The sequence below is a fragment of the Exophiala xenobiotica genome (genome assembly GCF_000835505.1).
Source record: "Exophiala xenobiotica strain CBS 118157 unplaced genomic scaffold supercont1.2, whole genome shotgun sequence".
Taxonomy (NCBI): domain Eukaryota; kingdom Fungi; phylum Ascomycota; class Eurotiomycetes; order Chaetothyriales; family Herpotrichiellaceae; genus Exophiala; species Exophiala xenobiotica.
In genome coordinates this window covers 896,954-916,931 of record NW_013562493.1, presented here as the reverse complement: position 1 = coordinate 916,931, position 19,978 = coordinate 896,954, and the positions used below count along the sequence as shown (strand labels likewise).

The window sequence follows — 19,978 nt, the reverse complement described above, 5'->3', positions numbered from 1 at the left end:
CTGCACAGCGGGTGTCAGCATCCTGGTTTTGCCGTTCACTTACCAACTATGTTATGCAGAGTCCGCTTGAGAAGACACACAATCGACAAAGCAAGAAGCATGCAATAAAGAAAACACAGACTGGCGTTGCTTGAGGAAAATAGCAGCGTATGCCGCATCAGTACTAGCGTGTTCTGCCTTCATGTGTGTCACGTGTATGTTACTCTGTACCCCACGAACAGAAGGTCTGCCGAGGTGTAGCTGAGCTGATCCCGGCTGATCACAACGACTGATGTTCATTCCCTGGACTTCGAGGAACGTGAAGATGTATCGCGAGCCTCAGGACTGGACGCTCCTTTATGGCTACTAGCAATGACAGCCTAAAGATGCTTGTAAAGCAATGAGCAGCTAACAAGCCCGAGGCTAGATGACGGATTAAGGCCACCAGTTTGTCGAGATCAGCCTGGGATCCAGGCTCGTCCAACAGGGCCATCCGCACGACTTGCAGCAAACGATGTTGAAAGGACTCCCATGCTCTTGTCCGCCACCTGAACAACCGCATGGCGGAAATCGGGCTCGTGGGCACAGTTGTGGGCCTGGCGAGCGCTGGTGTCAAGCTGTCCCTTACACTGTACACGTTCTCTGAGACGGTCTCTTCAGCTGGAACGGACATCAAGAACATTGCTCGCGATGTATCTTTGACCTCTTCGGTGCTCAAGGAATTGGGCACAAATCTAGAGCTAGATGACCAGACAAAATTGTACTCGAGTTCGGCTCTCCAGACTGCCCAAGAAGTGGTTCGAGAATGCGAGAGCGTGTTCATTGACCTCGAGAAAGTGATGCAGAAAGCCATGGAGAGGACCTCGAAGAAAGCATCCAAGCCTGGGAAATTGACGTTATCGGCGCTCGACAGGCTGAAGTGGCCCTTTTTACAGCCGAAGATGGAGGTACTGAGAAGCAATTTGGAAAGGTTGAAGAGCACGCTGGTTCTCATGCTGAATGTTTTGACGTATGCAAAGGATCTGAGAGCTGAGTATGCAGTAGTACTTGACGGCTTGTTATTGTACGGGTGATCTAACCTGTGCAGGAAGAACAGCGGCGGCAAAGACGATGGCGGTTATCAGAAAATGCTCATTGAGAACTTGATTCGAGCTAACCAGGAAGCCACGAGGAATTACGAAACTTTGCTTAAAACCATAGGAGCTCGAGAGAATGCTTTGAGTGACGGAGCCAGTGGGACAAGAGAGCCCGAAGATGGAGCTTCAATTGCTGGAACAACCATCAATATGTCCTCAATCAGCGATCTACAGCCACCGTCGAGCACCATTGCGATCAGCAATGACGACGCTGCCATGAACCTCGAGCAAGCGCCTGCTTACAAGGGTAGTGAAGTTGAGTCTACAATCAGGGCCTGCCTCAAGCGCATCGAAGACACTCTTCTCCAGTTCGAGCAATCAGATTTTGCTTCCACATCTGAACCCCGAATTGCCGTCCGCATTGAACTGGAGAAAGAGGTCGCCAAATCCGAGTCGGAGACTCGCGAACTTCCAAAGCCATGGGTGGTTCTGTCCATAGTTCGCAAGGATGTCCTTCCTCCTGGAACGCCATACATCGCGCTACAGGACGATATTGACAATACTGTTGCCGTGATGCGCCAGAACATAAAAAAGGCGACTCAAAGAGGCGAAAGACTGGATTCCGCGCAGAATACGACGGACAATCTTGCAGTGTCCGCCCAACGGTTCCGCAGAGGAGCAAACCGTGTTCGCAAGCAGCACAATCCTTGGAACGTGAAGAACTGGGTCTATACAGCCGGCGCAGCTGTGGCGTCAGTCCCGGAGTAAGTCTTTCAGGATTCTGCAAAGCCAACGGCTGAAAGCTGATCAAATCAGGTTGGTTAGCAGGGCTACCCAAGGGTTCTTTACAGACGAGGATGAAGCCTTTGAGGATCCGGGCACCGTACTCGAGTATGGTGGGAACCTCAATGTCGGCCCTTCGCCCAGGCCACCCTCCAGATCACCCACGTTCGATGACATTCTTCAGCCGGTGTCACCTAAAGCTCAGGCTAAGCTTGCAACTCTGCCTGAGATTGTTGTTCCGACTCCAAGAATGAAGATGGACTCGACAAAAGATCAGATCGAGGTCTTTCCTGTTCAACAAAAGCCTGCTCAAGGCGGTGTTCTCGAACTGGACTCACGTGAAGATCAGCCAGACCACGGGGTCGCTGAGGAAGACAACAAGGTCGATCTCTTTATGATGGATCGAGGTGAAGATCAGCCAGCCCATAGGATCGCTGAAACGAGCAATGGAGTCGATCAGCTACTGAGGGAGTGGACGACACTGTACAACGACCAACCATCACCTGCTACCACCACTTCAGATGAGCGAAAATAGCTGCCAGCAACTCCATGTCCTATATCGTTCTTGAGGAGCCTCCAGCCATAGCATCATCATCATTCACGCCAAGCACAGGCACTCCAGTGAACGATACCTACATGTGTCTTCAAGTGTCCACCCCGCCCACATTTCACAATAGCCTCAGCATGACCCGAGCAGAATTGAGCCATCACAGAGGGGAAAAATTTCCAAAGAGACAAAAAGATGACCGCCCGTTCACGCGGATGGAGACAATCGACGGCATCTTTAAGGAACAGATTGGCCACCCGAGGCGGAGCACCGTAATGCTCTTTTGATCCTGGGATTGTGTGCCAGCTTCGGAAGGAGTTCGTCATGAGCTAGCCAACCAGACCATCTATACCTACCTGGAAGGCAACCAAATTTGGGTGTCTAAAAAATATAACCCGTGAATGTTTGCGTCGCAATAAATAGTATCATGTGATCAGGGCGGTGTTAACGCAATGTCTTATGTACCTGAGTAGTACTTAGTAGTTCGAAGCTGACGCTGACTCTATGCAGGCGAACTGGAATGATGTCCGCCGGCAGGCAACATGGCAAGCGGAAGAGAATGTTTCTCCCTGGTGGGATTTATATGAATAGGTACCTATGTGTCGAAGTTGTGCGATTGAGCCTACGTCTCTCCACCTCCTCTTCTGCTGTCTCATTTTTATATCTTCCCACTTTCTAGTGTTGTGAACGCAACCCCTAGTACAGGGGCAGCTTGTACGCATCCATATTGTAATGCCACGTGTCGATGGAAGCTTGATCGTACTGACACTCCATGGTCGTCCCATTGTTCGACCAGATGGGCCTCAGTGGCCAGGCGCATATCTGGGCATTCTGTCCGAGATTCTCGCCCGCAAGGTACGTGGCATTCAGGGTCGTAGGCACGGTGCCATGCTCAACCCATTCTATCAACACTGCCAGATTGGTCTGAGGAAATGGCCCATTCGGTTGTAGCGTGTTAGGTGAACAATGAGCCGCTCCTGGGACGAGGAACAGGCGGTACCACCCATTCAAAGACGCAGCACTCTCGTTGTAGGTTTGACCGGGGTACATGACCCTCCGAACCGATTCCCAGTATCGGACGGAAGATGCTGTTGGAATGCTGTTGTCTGACTCGCCGTGGTAGTGGATGACTTTGCCACCAGCCTCTTGAAAGGGCGTCAGATCCGGCCACGTGGTCTGCAAGACGTCTTCATACCGCTGCCATCCCTCAATCATCCATGCCGTGAGCGTGTCGTAGGTGACATTGTCAAGACTAGGTAGATTCGTACCGTTTTGGAGGTTGAGGAACTTCTCAACCCATTCGCCACCTAGAGATGATATGTACGGCCCCCAGGAGCTTGTTGTGTTGTCGTACGCTGTCTGAGCGTCGGCAAATGTAGCAGCGGGCTGATACGAGAAGTAAGCACGTCGGTTTTGAGAATCATGAAGCCCGTCGAGAATGGCCTGAGCCACGGCCACGCCTTGCGCTGTGACAGTTCCATTCTGCACGGGTGTAGCTGGAGCCGGAGGGAAAATGTTTCCTGGTTGAGTAGCTGGGCAATAATATGGCAAGCCAATTGTAGTATTAATGTTGAAGTGCAGCATACAAAGGTCGGTACGCGCAACGACGCCGTCAGTCTTGCCGTCCAAATGGTCACATGCTACAATGGTCTCGTTGGCGATTTTCTGCAATTCGCACGGGGGTGGGAAATAGTTCAGAGTCTGCTCGACTACTCCCGAGTAGAGATGCTGGACTTGTTGCTGGCCATATCGAAAGGCCGGGGCGCCGGTCACAGCACCGTCCCATTGGTCCGCGAACCGCTGAATCTGACTCCAACCTTCACGGCCCCCTTCCGAGCAGCCTTGGTAATAAGCATACAACTTGGATGTAGACATGTTGAAGAAGTTCTTGGTCAGCTGTTTCCCAATAAGGGTCATCTCGTGGATGCCTTCATAGCCGAACATGTATAGAGTATCCCTGTTGATTGTGCCATTCGCCAGCAGAATGACTTGGTCAGCATTCGTACCGAAGCTTCCGAAACCTTTGGCTTGCGTCAGTGAGAAGCATGGTAGGCACAAAGAAGTGACTTACCTCCATCCGTGGCACCAGCGGCCGCTCCGTAAATAATACCTCCTGGGAGGGATCCGTTGCCCGAATTGATGGCGTACCCCCCACCTCCTGTGGAGAGAAAGCGGTTCTTGAAGTTGTTTGGGGTAGGCAGCCAGTACCAGAGGAGAACCTGGTCGTTTCTGCCGTCGTGAGAGTAGGCGAACGAGACATTGCAATAGTCGAAGACAGCATCTGGGTACATGGATTCCTTCGTGACTTCGGAAGCAGTCACAGCATTGACAACTACTGAAGATGAATCAATGGTAATGCCGGTGAAGGAGTCAGATGACGGCAGTGAGGCCTGTACATAGGATGGTGTGCACACATCCTGCAAGCTCGCAGCATCAGCGACCGCAGCCACCGCGGCAATCACTTCACTCCAGCACAAAATCCGCATCATGGCAGGGTCGACGATAGTGTTGCTAGTCAAGAGACGATCAGCAAATCTCACCTTTCAGATGTGAACCGGTTCGCCCTTGGATGGCTCAAACATGATTCTTATTATGTCCGGCTCATCGAACCGAATAGGATCTTGCAGCCTGGCAATAGTGCTTCAGCGGATTTTCAGACTCACAAACCGCAAGTGTGGAGTGAAGCACGCTATCCCCACACAATCGCGGTGATTGAATTGCGGAGTGCACTACGTAGGCTTGATTCGAAAGCGAAGGCGTAAAGCAAGGTAGGTCTGCATGGAGGAGAACAGTCCGCCTTGAGCTGGCCGCTCAGCAATAGCTTACCGTCATGTTCTGCCTGCTTTGTGCCAGATTCCTCTCCGCCGGGTGACGGTGTGGGGATGATTACTGGGGGAGGATGTGTACCACAGTACGGAGACGGAGTGAACAAGTTGTGACTGGGATACCGGTGGAGATCTGGGTGCCTCAAAGACTGGCAAAAGAACGAAGCAGTCGAGCAGTGATCCCACGTCCCCACGCGCGTTGTTGAGAAAGGGGGAGAGGGACTCGAGGGGATGATGAGGGCCAAGGAAGTCAAGCTCTTTCTGGCCGTCAAACAAGCCTTTGCCAATGCCGCTTTCCGATGGTGACGTGGATTCAAAATTGACCTCCTTTGCAGGATTGAACCGACACAAAGTCCATCAACCAGGAATCACAATCGAAAGGTAGCCCTATTTACTCGTCTATCATGCTCTTACCCGACGACTGGCCGGCAGAGGCATCGGATCGACTTCACAAGTGAATAATTGCCATATTTCTTACCCGAGCTTGTACTCGAGGCAAATGATCTGCAGATGGAACCTGGAACCTTGAGACCACCGGACATTCGCTCAATGTGATGGCATCTCCGTTTCAAGGATCTTCTTGTGCCAACCGCCACTACTATGATACTGCAGGCAAGTCATGAGTCCCCAGCATGCATATCGCTTAATCATTGTGGATGTGGCTAACCTGGAGCAGCATGGCTGTTCAGCTCGTTGCCGGCGCTTTACTGTGGTACATTAACTCGTGCAAGCATGCACTGTGTAGACAACAAGGATGTGCAACCACATCATATACGAACAATCATTCTGAACCACCCGCATGGTCCCCACGATCCTCGACCGCATCTCACTTGCCATCCAGCCCTGCCTAATCAACACACCCGCCGCGGACAGTTGGATGCATACTGTAAACGTTGCGTGGATCGCCATGCGGATCCCCATCCCCACAGGCAACTGTCATTCGCCTCTGTTTCGTGGTGACTTAATGGGTATTGGCGCCGTTGAGGAGATCGTCGCCGAGGCCCCGGACACCACTGCCCCGGAAGCTGCACAGACGAGGTCCATCAAATGCACATAAACCCTTCTCTCCCTTCGGAATGACCCTGTGCTGCCCATTCTTCCGCACCAATTCAACACCGACCAACATGGCAGAAAGAAACAAACCAGAAGACACACAGTCCAAGGCCGACGATTCCGTCCATGGCGAGGCACAGAAGGAATTCGTCGATCCAGTTCGACCGGCTCACACACATCTCGATCGAGAAGAGATCGATTTGCTGCCATCCGAGCATCGCGACTATCTCCTCGCCCGCCATGGCACGCTTGATCTCGACCCTGTACCTGACATGAGCGATGCGGACCCTTACAATTGGCCGCATTGGAAGAAAGTGGTCAATCTCGTCCTCGTTGCGTTCCACGCAATGATGGCAACGTTCACTGCGGCTTCCATTCAATCCGCATTCGAAAACATTGCCGAGGATCTTGGTTGCAGTCTGCAACGAGCCTCATACCTGACGTCTCTTCAAATTGCCATCCTAGGTGGCGCTCCACTCTTTTGGAAGCCATTGTCCGATCGCTACGGCAGACGACCGATTTTCATGATCTCGCTCATTTGCTCCATGGTCTGCAACATTGGCTGCGCATACAGCTTCTCCTACGCGAGCATGGCTGCCTGTCGTGCTCTCGTTGCCTTTTTCATCAGCCCTGCCGCTGCAATCGGTAGCGCTGTCGTAGCCGAAACCTTTTTCAAGAGAAGACGAGCTCGATACATGGGTATCTGGACATTGATGGTGACTATTGGAGTGCCTGTCTCGCCCTTCCTCTTTGGCTTCGTGGCCTATCGTGTCGAGTATCGATGGATCTACAAGGTCCTGGCAATTGTAAGCCCATGTTTCGCAAAATCGGGAGCTTTTCAGCCTAACTAACATGATCTCAGACGAATGCGGTGCAATTCATACTCTATGTATTCTTCGGTCCCGAGACTCGATACCTGCGACACGGTGTGCATCATAAAGGCTCCGCCATCAAGCAAGAATACTTCCAGTTCCGCCGCATTGATCCCACTCCACTCCGACTTTGGGATTTTGTTCAACCTCTAAGATACGCCGCTCGCCTCTGCGTCATGATTCCCGCGGCTGCTTATGCCATGGTCTTCCTGTTTGGCAGTGTAATGATCACCGTTGAGGTCCCTCAGCTCTTCGGCCCGTCTTTCCATTTCAACACCCAACAAATGGGTCTCCAATACATATCCATGTTGGTCGGCGCTCTGATCGGGGAGCAAATTGGTGGCTTCATGTCTGATGCTTGGATGAATCGCCGTACCAAAAAGATCGGCACCAGCCCTGCGCCCGAATGGCGATTGTGGTTGTCCTATGGCGGCTTTCTTCTGACCATTATCGGTGTTATTGTCTTCCTTGTCCAGCTTGGGGAGATAGGCACGCATTATAACGTGACTCCGCTGGTCGGCGCAGCGATTGCCAGTGGCGGCACTCAAATTGTCACGACTGTCCTGATCACCTACTCGGTCGATTGCTATCGAGAAGACGCGGCGAGCGTGGGAGTGTTCATTACGTTCGTCCGTCAGATTTGGGGCTTCATCGGCCCCTTCTGGTTCCCACAGATGTTCGAGAATGTTGGTCTTTACGGCTCGGCGGGCATCACCACTGGCTTGTTGGTGGGAGTCAGCTTGCTACCTACCATTTTCTTGCAATGGAAGGGCCGCGCCTTGCGATGATGACAGTGACACGACTAAGGGATAAGGGACCAGAGTGTATGATGGTGGAATTGTTAGCCTTTGTAAGACTCCAAGTTAAAATACATTTCAGCATGCCTCGCTGACATACCTAGGTATCCTACCTTTTTATATCTAGGTACAAAAAGTACCAACATTGCGATACTAACAACTGTGAAGTACAAGTTGGTGTTACCTCGATTACGATTCAGAACCATTGGTATACAAGTAGTCTCGCACTTTATGCAACCTATGCAGCAGTCACCGCGAGGCCACGAACTTAGACGCTGGCCTTGTCCTTGTCTAGCTCGGCTTTATCCACCACACAAACCGCCTTTCCTTTCATCTTGCCCGAGTGAGCCAGCTCGACCATCTTGGGCACTTGGTCCAGCCCGTAGAACAGATTGGTCTCTACCTTGATATTGTACTTTGCCACATCTTCCAACATCTGCTGAGAATACTCCTGGCCCGCGATCAACGTGCCCTTGACCCGGATATCCCTGAAGATGAGCTCCGGGAAATCGATGCACACTTTATCAGGCTGGGCAACCTGCACCATGGTGCCGTGCATCCTGGTCACCGCGCACGCCGTCGTGGCTGCGGTCTCGTGCTCGGACACGTTGATTGCGGCATGGACGCCCAACCCATCGGTCAAGGCTTGCACGCCCTTGACGAGCTTCTCCTTGCCTTGTCTCGCGTCGAAGACGTGCATCGCGCCGGCCTTCTTGCACAATTCGAGTGCTTCATCCCTTGCATCGATCGCGACCACATTGATCCCTTTCGCCTTTGCGAACTGAATACCCAGATGTCCCAGACCTCCTCCCGCGCCAACAATGGCTAGCCACTCACCTTCCTTGGCCTCGCTGACGATGATGGAGCGGTAGATCGTACACCCGGCACACGCCAGCGGTGCGGCACTCGTGAAACTGACCTTGTCTGGGATGTGGCAGCTACTCCTGCTGTCCACGACATGATACTCGGCAAAAGCTCCGTCCACGAACACGCCGATGTGTCCTTCGATGTTCTCGCAGTACTGGTGCCAATCGTTGGGGCCCTGGCAGTTGTAGCACGTCCCGCATGGGTTACGGGGTAGACCGGACATGACTCTGTCGCCGGGTTTGAAGTTGGACACGTTTGACCCAACGGCGACGACGATGCCGGTGCCTTCGTGGGACGCAGTGCAAGGGAGTTTGGTGGGGAATTTGCCCTCGACGACCATGTTGTCGGTGTGGCAGAGCGATGCGACGACCGTTTTGAGCAGGATCTCGTGCTCCTTGAGCGAGGTTGGCGTGGGAACTTTGTGGATCTTGTAGGGTTTGTGGAACTGTCATCCATCAGCTTTCAAAATCGCAGGAAGAAGGTATAGGACTGAATGAGAGAAACAGACCTCGACCACTTGGACCGCGGTCATTTCTTTGGGAACGCCTTCGATTGCCATTGCGATGTTGCTGCGTTGTATGATTTTCGTCAAATCTACACTACTGCTGGGATTGTACGAAGAGCAATGGTACGTAGAGGAGGAAGTGGGAAGCAATTGAGATCAGATGTACTCTGATTGATATGTCACTCTGCTTGGATTGTTGTAGTGTGAATGATGTCAACCGACTGGGCGTTCAAGATAGCCGTGCATAGCTTCTGGTGGTGGAACTCTGATGCCTTGGGGTTGACGGGGTCTTCTCCTCGGCAATACTCATGACAATAGTTTGCATCTTGGAAGTGGTGACAGCCGCTGCCACCTTGCCGGCTTCTGCATGTCTCAATGACCAGCATGCTAGATAATCCCTTCTGGTCGAGTGCATTCCAAGTTTACAACTGTAGATGATTTTCTGGCCCTAATGCATTAGGCACGATTAGGCGAAGAGCAACAAGCCTGTTAACTTAGTGCGGGGTAAAATTTTCATATCGATAAGCGAAATCATCTCGTACTCGGCAAAGCACCATCAGTGATCAGTCTGCCAAGTTCTAACCATCTAGTCACTCGAGAAACCGTTGTTCCACAAACCCGAAAGATTGCTGCTGGTTTGCCCGGTATATCTGCCATAATGTCCTCCGCAACTGACACTCCCTCTGCCGCCGAGCTCCCTCTACCGACCGATGCCAGCCTCTCCCACGGCTCTCTCGCAGATCTACTCCCGTCACATTTCACCACAGACATCACACGGTGGCTCGCCGAAGACACACCGTCCTTTGACTATGGTGGCTTTGTGGTTGGGTCTTCTCCCAGAACCGCTCAACTCCTCTGCAAATCTGCTGGTGTGCTCGCTGGCGTTCCCTTCTTCGACGAAGTCTTTCGCCAGCTAGACTGCACAGTGGATTGGCATCACAATGAAGGAGAATTCTTGGATCCTGCCAAATCAGGAGGCAAGATCAAGGTGGCGACAGTCAAAGGTCCCACTCGTAAATTGCTCCTGGGTGAAAGAGTAGCACTGAACACACTTGCAAGATGTAGCGGAGTAGCCACGAAAAGCAGAAAAATGCTCGATCTCGTGCGGGGCGCAGGCTACACGGGCATTCTGGCGGGTACGAGAAAGACAACACCGGGGTTCAGATTGGTGGAGAAGTACGGCATGCTCGTTGGTGGGATTGACGGCCACAGGCATGACCTGAGCAGCATGATCATGCTGAAGGACAACCACATCTGGGCTAAGGGCAGCATCACTAATGCTGTAAAAGCAGCACGCGCGGTCGGTGGGTTTGCACTGAAGATCGAAGTCGAAGTCCAATCTGAAGAGGAAGCCGACGAAGCTATTGAGGCCGGAGCCGACGTGGTCATGCTGGACAACTTCGATGGGGAAGGGCTCAAGATTGCTGCGAGGAGTCTGAAGGATCGATGGCGTGGGAAGAGGCAGGTCTTGCTGGAAAGCAGTGGTGGGCTCACCGAAGCGAATGTCAAGGAGTACATCAATAACGGTAAGTTTGTGAATCGTCACCTGCAACTACAACTACATCTGCTGATTCTGGTCCACAGATATCGACATCATTTCTACAAGCGCAGTTCACCAAGGCGTCGCGCATGTAGATTTCTCGCTGAAAATTGACCATTGATGAGAAGTTGCATTCTTCACTCTTGCTGGATCAGACTTGCTGGATCAGACTTGCTGGATCAGACTCGCTGGATCAGACTTGCTGGATCAGACTCGCTGGATCAGACTTGCTGGATCAGACTCGCTGGATCAGACTTGCCAGATCAGACTTGCTGGATCAGACTTGCTGGATCAGACTTGCTGGATCAGACTTGCTGGATCAGACTTGCTGGATCAGACTCGCTGGATCAGACTTGCCAGATCAGACTTGCTGGATCAGACTTGCTGGATCAGACTTGCCAGATCAGACTTGCTAGATCAGTCTTGCTGGGTGCTTGCGGTCCTCGGAGCCACGTTCTCGTGTGTCCGTGCCAGATGTGCACGAGCCTCATGTTGGCCAGTTGATGGTTGTGTTGGAAGTGATCAACACGAAATCCGCCCATTTCGCCGAGGTCAATGCGGATCCACCAGCGTTTCAACCAACCGACTCTCACCCATTCGACGGTCCTCAAGATGTTTCAGCCTCACAGCCTTGTCCACTATCAGATCCTCTCCGTATCATACGTCGAGTTCAATGTACCATGCCATTGTGAGGACCGCCACTCCATCTGCAAACCTGAGTGAAGTCACAACCAAGACATATGACTGTTCGATCCACGCTCTGGAAGTCGATGGACGCCTGTTTCAGGTCATCGCAATCGCTTTCTCTGAATTGCATTGGACGAATGCCCAACACCCATCTACTGATCTTCGGTGCATGCCATTGAGTCGTCCAGCCTCTTCTATCTATATTTTGAGGCATTTTGTGATGCAGGCGGCCTACTGGTCGATTGACCCTGACCATGTTGCTGAGTTTCTGGTACAGGTCCTGGCAGACGCTTCCTCTGCACGCATTGGAGCGACTTCCAAAACCGACCCATCTATCCCATCTACTGACGATGGTTATGCCAATGAATCGTCCACCCACTACAACCTACACAGGTGAGTCACTTCTTACGCAGAAGTCTATCTGCTCCCTCGATGGCGAGTGCAGTTTCTGCAAAGGTTCGTACTCTTCGAAATCCCATAAAGCTCTGCTGCCTCCCATCTCTGCTCTTTCTTTCCTTTCCTTTTTTTCCACAGCAACCTCCCAGCTCCCACTGTAAGTCTTACGTACCAAACCTGCAAACATGTTGCAGGAGCCTTCAGAGTCAATGCTAACAGTATGAACAGCAACATCCCAGCTCTCAACACCACCATAACTCTCTTGCTCCCACTGTAAATCTCCCTTGTCAAACCTGCAAACATCTTGTGGGAGCCTTCAAAGTCCAATGCTAACAATATGAACAGCAGCCTCCTCACTCCCAACACCACCAAACCTCTCTTGCTCTTTCTGTAAGTTTTCCTTACGAAACCTGCAAACATCCTGTAAGGCCTTCAGAGTCCAATGCTAACAATGTGAACAGCAACCTCCTCAACCTCAATCACGATGGTGTGCTTCCACCTCGAAACGCTCATCAAGCGCATTTTCGAAAAACAGAAGCAGTATGCTTGGCGTCCGAGTTCTCAAGAAGAGAACGAGGAGTGGGAGGCTGCAAAGCCTTGCCCCAAAGAGTGTGCGTGCTCTTTCAAAATCCCGCCCGTTTATACGGCGCCACCAGAACAACCACCGAGAGTTGTACAAGGCCGCAAGTTGACTCTTGATCTTGCTGGCCGGAAACTCGTCTTCGCGGACTATACCAATCCGCCAAAACCTAAAGGGGCTTCGACAGTATACAAGCCGCCGAGAGTTCGACGAACTCGACGCTAGGTTTTTGGACGGCAAAGCGAAACGGTGGACGTTCTTCTCGCTCCGCATTTTCAGGCTGCAATCATCGATAAACCCCCTGTGGTGATTTCGATGGGTCTGCTCATGCGGGCACGGCTGACTCGGGACTTGTCCTGTGTAATCACCGGACGGTTGTCAAGACAATTTACCAACGACCATACTGGTGGCAGGCAGAAATCCCCAGCCATGGCTGACTTGCTGAGATGTCTGTGGAATCGTTGGACAGTCGACAAGACAACCTTCTCACGACTTGTACCGACGGCAGACAGATCTCGCCAGCCATCAAAACACAACCAGTCAATCCTGAAGAGCTTCCCTACATGGGCACTCAGGACGACTTCTCCGACCTCGAACACCTAAGATTCCTACAACATCTTCGCTGCCTTGTGCAGTTGTCTCTTTCTCCGACTCCGACCACCTAAGATTCCTACAAAACATCTTCGCTGCCTTGTGCAGTTGTCTCTCAGCTCAGCCAATCTTTCTTTCCGCTCCGCCGCCTAAGAACCTAAGACTTCTTCTCTCTTCTTCTCGGCACCTAAGGAGCACGGCAATGAGCAAAGGAATCGGTCACAGCCAACCATGCCAACCAAGTCAATTCAACCGGGCAACCGGCCGGCGGCACCCAGCAGTCAGGAGCATCAAGGAATCTTTTGGTCAATATGTCAATCAAGGTGTACCATGCCAGCAACTCAAGACACTTCACAAAACTGGTCATTGGTATCATCGGAGGTCACAAACAAACACACTATCAACTCTGTCAATCTTCAGACAGTCACGCTGCTCGATGGTTGGTTGTGGCATCAACAGCAATACAAAAAAGCCCTGATCAACACACAGCAGGTGTACAAGTCAATCTCATCCTGCGTCAGGCACTTCAAACAATGGTCGCTGTCTCGCCACATTGCAAAGACAGGCGTACCTCAATTTCAATCACTACAATCTTTGCCCTGAATCTCAGGTGCCATATAAGTTCAACAAACACGGTCATTGTCTTGCAAAATCAAGCATACCTCAATCTCAATCAAGACACTCGCTGCCTTGCTAAGTCGGCACATAATCCATCAACTTCAATCAGCCATTCTTCGGTGCTGGGAAGACACCGTCGAGAATCACACTATCACTCCTTGTGGTGTCTGGGAAGCACCAACAACAAACTTCATTCTCTCCTTCTCTGGTGCCTGGGAGCCGCCATTCAATAACCTCAACTATCACCACTCTTTTGGTGCTGGGAGCCACCATACAAGCCTCAATCATTATCAATCTTTTGGTGCTGGGAGCCATCATACACGTACCTCATCACTATCACCACTCACTTGGTGTTGGGAGCCACCATAAACCACCATCAATCACTGTCACTCTTCTGGTGCTGTGAGTCACCATTCACAAACCTCAATCACTATCGTTCTTTTGGTGCAGGGAGCCACCATTGAACTCGACTGCTGTGTGCAAGAAAATATCTTGTCAGACCTCATTCAAAATACCACCACCACTATCACCACCTCATTCATGAGGCAATCATGGCAAACTTGCCTCACTATCAAAAGTAATGTCGACTTTCGAGATTTCTCCATTGACACTGCTGCCTTAATCAGGCTTCGGGCTTCACAAGGAGTCTCGCCACAATTCTCAAATGGCACAAGCCTACCAATAATTCAACCTACCTCAAAATCATCAATACCTCGGCAAATATATCCAAGCCATACCTGTTCTTCCTGCACCCATCACCCAAACAGGTCTTTCAACACGTCGACCCAAAAACCCATCATTCTATTGGCCATCGACGCTGCTGTCGCTGCTAAGCAACCCACCATCACTTGAGGGTGCTCGTCATCTCTGCACAAAAGCCCTATACGCACCTCAACAGAGCTTCCCACAAGAACAGCTCGCAGTTGAACAACCAACCACCAAGGAGTATTACACAAGAACCTCCTTCAAAGCAAATAGGGCTTCCCACAAGAACAGTCCTCCATTCAATGACCCAACCAAAAAAGAGGTTGAGGCAAAAACAAAAAAACAAGGAGTATTACACAAGAACCTCCGATACAATATCAATGCCATTTATATGCAAATATGAGTTGTCAATCTCATTTGCTATCTCTTTTTCATCATGCCTCAAGCCTTGTTGCTTGTGCCTGGAGAAGAAGAATCTAGCATTGCACTCCTATTTGGAAATTATCGTCTCCATCTCACCGGCCTACTCGACTGTTATCGACAACAGCCATCCACCTAGTCGAAGGCTGGTCCTGCCACCGAGATTTGCTCGTATGTACAGTGCTGTCAAATATCTCAAATATTCATGCCATCTCAACTTGTCGGCTCGGCGGTAAGGCAGTTCATTGGGCTTCGCAATCACTTTGTACCAACCCTGTCAGTGCCCATCTTTGGCCGAAGCATTCGAGGAGAATCCTCGTCCATTTGCGATGACATGATATTGCCCTATACAGTAATTGGTTTGCCTGTTTGGCAAGTGCCTTTTGATTTGATCGACCACCAACGAGCAACTTCCCAGTATATATTTTCTTTCGCAAGTTTTCATTTCCCTTTTGTATTATATCCTGCCGTGCCCGCGAAAGACGCGGTCTGCCGCTCATTTGAACCAACCCATCACAGCTTCCTATTGCAACTTGTTTCCGGCGCTGAACGAGGCTTAATATTCGTACTTGCTTCCTGCCTCCTGCTTGCACTGTCTTCATTCCCCACGCTCAACACCGTCGCGAGTCATAGCCAGCCAGCCAGGCATTCCTTCTTCTGCCCTGCGCTCACCATTCCCACAGACCCTACTCTTCGATTTTAACGAGCTCATCTCGCACACTTGCTACCGCGTCCTTCCTTCTTCTAACCCAAAAACTTGCTCTGCTTCCGAAAATCGAGAAGCCTACCGCAGCTGCTGCTCTTGCCCAATTTTCGTGCCCACCGAACATAAAGCCTCATGAAAGCCTCAGTCTCCTCATCTCGAACCACCATCCCACCCAAGCGAGCACCGCATGTGCCGCGAAAACCATGACCTGTGGCGAACCCTCTCCAAACTCCGGATCCATCCACTTCGTGCCGGGATAAAGAATCGCGCTCAACCCCGTCACCCAGTATAACGTCCCGATCACTGCAGCCGTCGTTATACTATCTCTCTCCGCGGCAATCTTGACTGCTCTACTAGTACCAGTACTAGTACCAGCAGGTGGAGAACGCCACGTGAAATACGCAGTCAATATGCCCAGACACAAACCCATGGACATGGTCTGGCCATTGTGGAACCTGGCATGAGGCGGCCAGCGGGGGTTCTTGACGTGTGTTTCGTTCCAGTCGGCTAGGTAGCATGACACGGAAGTCGAGAGGGCAACGAGACTGAGGAGGCTACGGCCGACGGACGGCATTCTCTAGACACTTTTTGTTTCTTGTAAACTTTTCGACACCCGGTTTGCAGGTTTATGTTGGACTTGGGACAAGATTGAGGCGAATGGATATGGGACAGTGGAAATCGAAAGGTCAAGGGGTGGCCTAAACTGCAAGGCGTTGACAGAAAGCACTTGGGGGCCAACAGAATACAGTAGATAGAAAAACTTCTCGCTGCCGAATAATGATGGTCACTACTCTATATCTCTCTCATTGCAAGTCCGAATTGAATTCTCGACCGAGCTGGCTGGTCGGCCTGACCTGCTGTGTAGCCACGAGGTCCCCTCCGCAACGAACGAATTAAACAAGCAACAGCAATAGCACAAGACCGCCCTAGTCTAGTGCTTGTCGAGTCGATCCGGAAGTACGAGTACGAGTAAGCGGACTTGGTTGTAGCGAGAAATGCGAATTGGAGCGAATTGAGTTAATGACATCAGAACATTTCCATCGAGCATCCCTATATTTGCAGCCAACACCCAACACCCTGTCCCGGCCCGGTGAGTTTTGCATGTACGTACACGATATGTGCATCGTAAGGGATCGAATTACACTATGCCTTCTCACGACCTTTAAATATCAGGATGATCTTGACATAGAAGTAGCATTGGCTAACTGTGGACTGTGGACCGTGGAGCATAGGCTTGCAGACAATCCGTGACACTTCAAACTTGGAGGCTATTCCGAGCGCATCTCATCTTTCTAGTACCACCCTCCAGGAGACTCTTCGACCAGTCCCCGCCTCTGATCTCTCTGAAATGACAAGTCCTTCTATCTCTCTAAAACATAAAGTAAAAGACTCTCATCGGCAGACTTGCGTTCCTTCTCTTCTCGACCTCCTTGTGATGCGCCTCCCAATCAATCTCCCTCCGTCCCGAGTCGAGATCGACCTGATCGAGTCTCAGCCATCCCTCTCGTTTCCAGAGATAGCCGCACGCCCAGAAAAACATGACCACAGGTAGAGCGAGGTACGACTTGAAAAAGCCCTCGGCGTCATTGACGCCGCCACCAGGAGGCCAGATCGCGACGTAGAATTGAGCGATCAGGACCAGAACGATGAGGATGATCCCGACCCAAGACCCGTAGACGCCACCGACCGCCTTGAACGGGATGTCGTCGAGTGAGCGACCCTGATGGTGCCACGCCGAGCGGAATCGGATGTGTGCCACGCAGATTGACCCCCATGTGAAGAGGGCAGCGAGCCCGGACAATGCAAGAAGCCAGTCAAAGATCTCGATACCGGATTCAGCGACGCCAAGGTAAGCCAAAGCGCCAAAGGCGATGATGGTGATCGTAGAGACTAATGGGCGACCGGCGCGGTCGACGTAGGCGAAGATCTTGGGCGCGTAGCCTTGCTCAGCCAGGGCGGTAAGTGTTCGACTGCCACCATAGACACCACTGTTGCCGATCGAGATAACCGACACGAGAATGACCACGTTCATAAACGAGTCAAACCCAATGAGTCCAGCATCCCGAGCAGCAAGGACAAAGGGGGAGGCTTGTGCGTCGACGTAAGGATTGGCACCAAGGAGACGCTCGTCATCAGAACGGACGAGCAGTCCAACGAACAGAAGAGACAGGATGTAGAATAGTGTGATTCGCCAGAAGACTTGCTTGACAGCCGACGGGAGCGATTTCAACGGTGTTCTGGACTCGGCTGCGGCGAGACCAACAAGTTCTGTTCCGGAGAAGGCGAAGGCGGCCGTGACGAAGACTGAGCAGAAGCCCTTGAAGCCGTTTCGGAACGCTCCAGGGTCATACCACAATCGAGCGCCCCAGTAGCTGTCGTAGATACCATCACTTGGACCACCGCCTAGGACGAGGACAAGACCAATGATCATGAAGATCACAATGGCGCTAAGTTTCAGTGCACTGGACCAGAACTCTTCTTCGCCGTATCCCAGGACGCCAAATACGTTGATGATGATGATAATTGCCAGGAACATCGAAATCCATACAGCCACATGGACGTTGGTGGTCCAGAAGGATATGGTAAAGGAGGCCACAGTAATCTCAAGCGGCAGCACTATTGCCCATTGGAACACATAGTTCCAACCCATGGCAAAGCCCCAGGAAGGGTCGATGAACCGTGTGGAGAACGTGTAGAAGCCGCCAGAGATAGGATACATGATGCAAAGCTCCCCAAGAGCAAAGACGACATTGAAGATCATGATACCTATGATGCCATAATCCAGGAGAAGCGAGGCAGGCCCACCTCTTCGAAGCGCCGAACCAGTACCAACAAAAAGACCAGCGCCAATTGAGCCGCCTGGTTGAAAGTTAATATCCAGCTGGACCAAAGGTGCACAGAAAACTCACCGATGGCAATCATATGCAAATGGCGGGAACGCAAAGTTTGGTTGAGTTGATTGTGCTTGTCCGTAGTACTTCTTTTCTTGAAGGACTCCGGCGTGCATCCCATGCGAGTCCAGAATGGTAGCTTGTAGGGCTCGTGGTTGTCGGCAATCTTGACTTCCTGACTGGCGCCAGCCCCATGGGGAATACCAGCGGCATCCCTTTTCTCGGGGTCGATGGCGTCTCCATCGTTGAAGACTGGCTTCCCGTCCATGGTGTACGGTCAAATTCAAGGGGGAAAAATGGACAGGATGGGGATCGAAACTGACCGCCACGAGCTCGATATTTAACGTCGAGCACTGGCATCGATGCCCGGCCACTTGGGGCGTCATGGATCATGGATACTTTCCTTATCTCTTGGGTGACATCGAAGATGTGCACGCGATGATACCCTGTAGAGATAAAGATCAGACAATTAGGCATTGGTGCAAGATACACGAAGGTTTCTGCATTGTTTGGTGGGAACAGTCAGCCAATGACGACTGCTGCATTCCTCAATCGGAATAACGGCTCTTGAAAGTGCTTCGTAACACAAGAAGCATTGCCACCACATCTAGAGATCTTGTGGACGCCATGTCCTTTCAAGACTGTTGATCCGGCGAGAGCTTGCAGAAGCAAATCAAGGGTCAGGGAAGACTGCAACGCAGCGCCCAATACCTCCAGAGCAAGCGAATGACGAATGACGGATAGCGTTGGTCAAGCCGGATGCTGGGCGGGAGCGACGGATTTGGTGACGAAATTGATTGCTCTTGGTCTGCTGGGCGCCGGGGAGCCAAGGCTCGGCGGAGCAGATGCCAAGGATTCCCGCTCCACGACCTTCATTTGGACCTACTTCATTGGGTCTAGAAACGCCATGTCATTGCTGGGCGCATCTGGTACTGCTTTTCATTCGAAGCGTATCGTGTCAAGAGTGCTTCAACGTGTCCACTTCTCAAGTGCCACCCAAGTGCCATGAATTGAGGCGTTGACCCAGCTCAGGGAGATCGTCAACAAGTAGGCCAAGAACGAGCTGCACAAGCAACCATCTCGTGCCCTCTCACCTTCTTGCCCACTTTTTCGCACATCCAGAACGATCCTCGAATACCCCGGTCTTGGCCTGTAGCATCGAGGCTGACCACAGATACCGGCCGAGCTTGGGAAAGGACGACCGCAAATCCACAGGCATCCCAGATAGGCTGTAAGCCCGAAAATGCAATTTGATTATCGTGGCTTACACATATCGCCATGCACGAACGTAGTGAAGCCCGACCACCTCTGGCGCATTGTCAGCTGTTTGGTCTCGTGCTCGGGCCCGCATGACTTGTAATCTGCTGAAATTGAGAGTTTCTGAACAGTACGTACTCTCTGAAACCCACGAATGCAATTCGCGGTCAACAGCTCGCGCGTATCGTCATCCTTTGAAAGAGATGTTGGTGAGAGAGTTCCTCACGAGATTACTCAAACCGAAGGTGTAATTGATGGAAAGCCACTGAAAGCTTTGCTTCGC

At 51.5% G+C, this 19,978-nt stretch overlaps 7 protein-coding genes across 7 annotated transcripts; 4 read left to right on the top strand and 3 right to left on the bottom strand.

Annotated features, from left to right (window-relative positions):
- Nucleotides 1–298: 298 nt before the first annotated feature.
- Nucleotides 299–2,998, top strand: PV05_02536 (uncharacterized protein). Its single transcript, XM_013463113.1, has 3 exons — nucleotides 299–1,012; nucleotides 1,067–1,819; nucleotides 1,872–2,998. Exons 1-3 carry the CDS (start codon nucleotides 540–542, stop codon nucleotides 2,371–2,373), a joined length of 1,728 nt encoding a protein of 575 aa, XP_013318567.1. The 5' UTR covers nucleotides 299–539; the 3' UTR covers nucleotides 2,374–2,998.
- Nucleotides 2,999–3,081: 83 nt separating this feature from the next.
- Nucleotides 3,082–4,874, bottom strand: PV05_02535 (uncharacterized protein; the record flags this gene model as incomplete). The annotated part of the gene is made up of 2 exons (XM_013463112.1): nucleotides 3,082–4,406; nucleotides 4,457–4,874. The coding sequence occupies 2 exons, from the start codon at nucleotides 4,872–4,874 to the stop codon at nucleotides 3,082–3,084; spliced, it is 1,743 nt and encodes a 580-aa protein (XP_013318566.1).
- A 1,460-nt stretch (nucleotides 4,875–6,334) lies between these two features.
- On the top strand, nucleotides 6,335–8,082 carry PV05_02534 (uncharacterized protein; the record flags this gene model as incomplete). The annotated part of the gene is made up of 3 exons (XM_013463111.1): nucleotides 6,335–7,069; nucleotides 7,126–7,985; nucleotides 8,037–8,082. 2 exons carry the CDS (start codon nucleotides 6,335–6,337, stop codon nucleotides 7,921–7,923), a joined length of 1,533 nt encoding a protein of 510 aa, XP_013318565.1. The 3' UTR covers nucleotides 7,924–7,985; nucleotides 8,037–8,082.
- A 73-nt stretch (nucleotides 8,083–8,155) lies between these two features.
- PV05_02533 (uncharacterized protein) lies at nucleotides 8,156–9,421 on the bottom strand. The gene is made up of 2 exons (XM_013463110.1): nucleotides 9,308–9,421; nucleotides 8,156–9,244 (listed from the first exon to the last, which is right to left on the bottom strand). Exons 1-2 carry the CDS (start codon nucleotides 9,356–9,358, stop codon nucleotides 8,201–8,203), a joined length of 1,095 nt encoding a protein of 364 aa, XP_013318564.1. The 5' UTR covers nucleotides 9,359–9,421; the 3' UTR covers nucleotides 8,156–8,200.
- A 454-nt stretch (nucleotides 9,422–9,875) lies between these two features.
- On the top strand, nucleotides 9,876–11,010 carry PV05_02532 (nicotinate-nucleotide diphosphorylase (carboxylating)). Its single transcript, XM_013463109.1, has 2 exons — nucleotides 9,876–10,830; nucleotides 10,889–11,010. The coding sequence occupies exons 1-2, from the start codon at nucleotides 9,963–9,965 to the stop codon at nucleotides 10,963–10,965; spliced, it is 945 nt and encodes a 314-aa protein (XP_013318563.1). The 5' UTR covers nucleotides 9,876–9,962; the 3' UTR covers nucleotides 10,966–11,010.
- Nucleotides 11,011–11,583: 573 nt separating this feature from the next.
- On the top strand, nucleotides 11,584–12,732 carry PV05_02531 (uncharacterized protein; the record flags this gene model as incomplete). Its single annotated transcript, XM_013463108.1, has 3 exons — nucleotides 11,584–11,924; nucleotides 12,077–12,084; nucleotides 12,389–12,732. The coding sequence occupies exons 1-3, from the start codon at nucleotides 11,701–11,703 to the stop codon at nucleotides 12,730–12,732; spliced, it is 576 nt and encodes a 191-aa protein (XP_013318562.1). The 5' UTR covers nucleotides 11,584–11,700.
- A 4,024-nt stretch (nucleotides 12,733–16,756) lies between these two features.
- PV05_02530 (uncharacterized protein) lies at nucleotides 16,757–18,706 on the bottom strand (the record flags this gene model as incomplete). The annotated part of the gene is made up of 2 exons (XM_013463107.1): nucleotides 16,757–18,406; nucleotides 18,457–18,706. 2 exons carry the CDS (start codon nucleotides 18,704–18,706, stop codon nucleotides 16,917–16,919), a joined length of 1,740 nt encoding a protein of 579 aa, XP_013318561.1. The 3' UTR covers nucleotides 16,757–16,916.
- Between the last annotated feature and the right edge of the window lie 1,272 nt (nucleotides 18,707–19,978).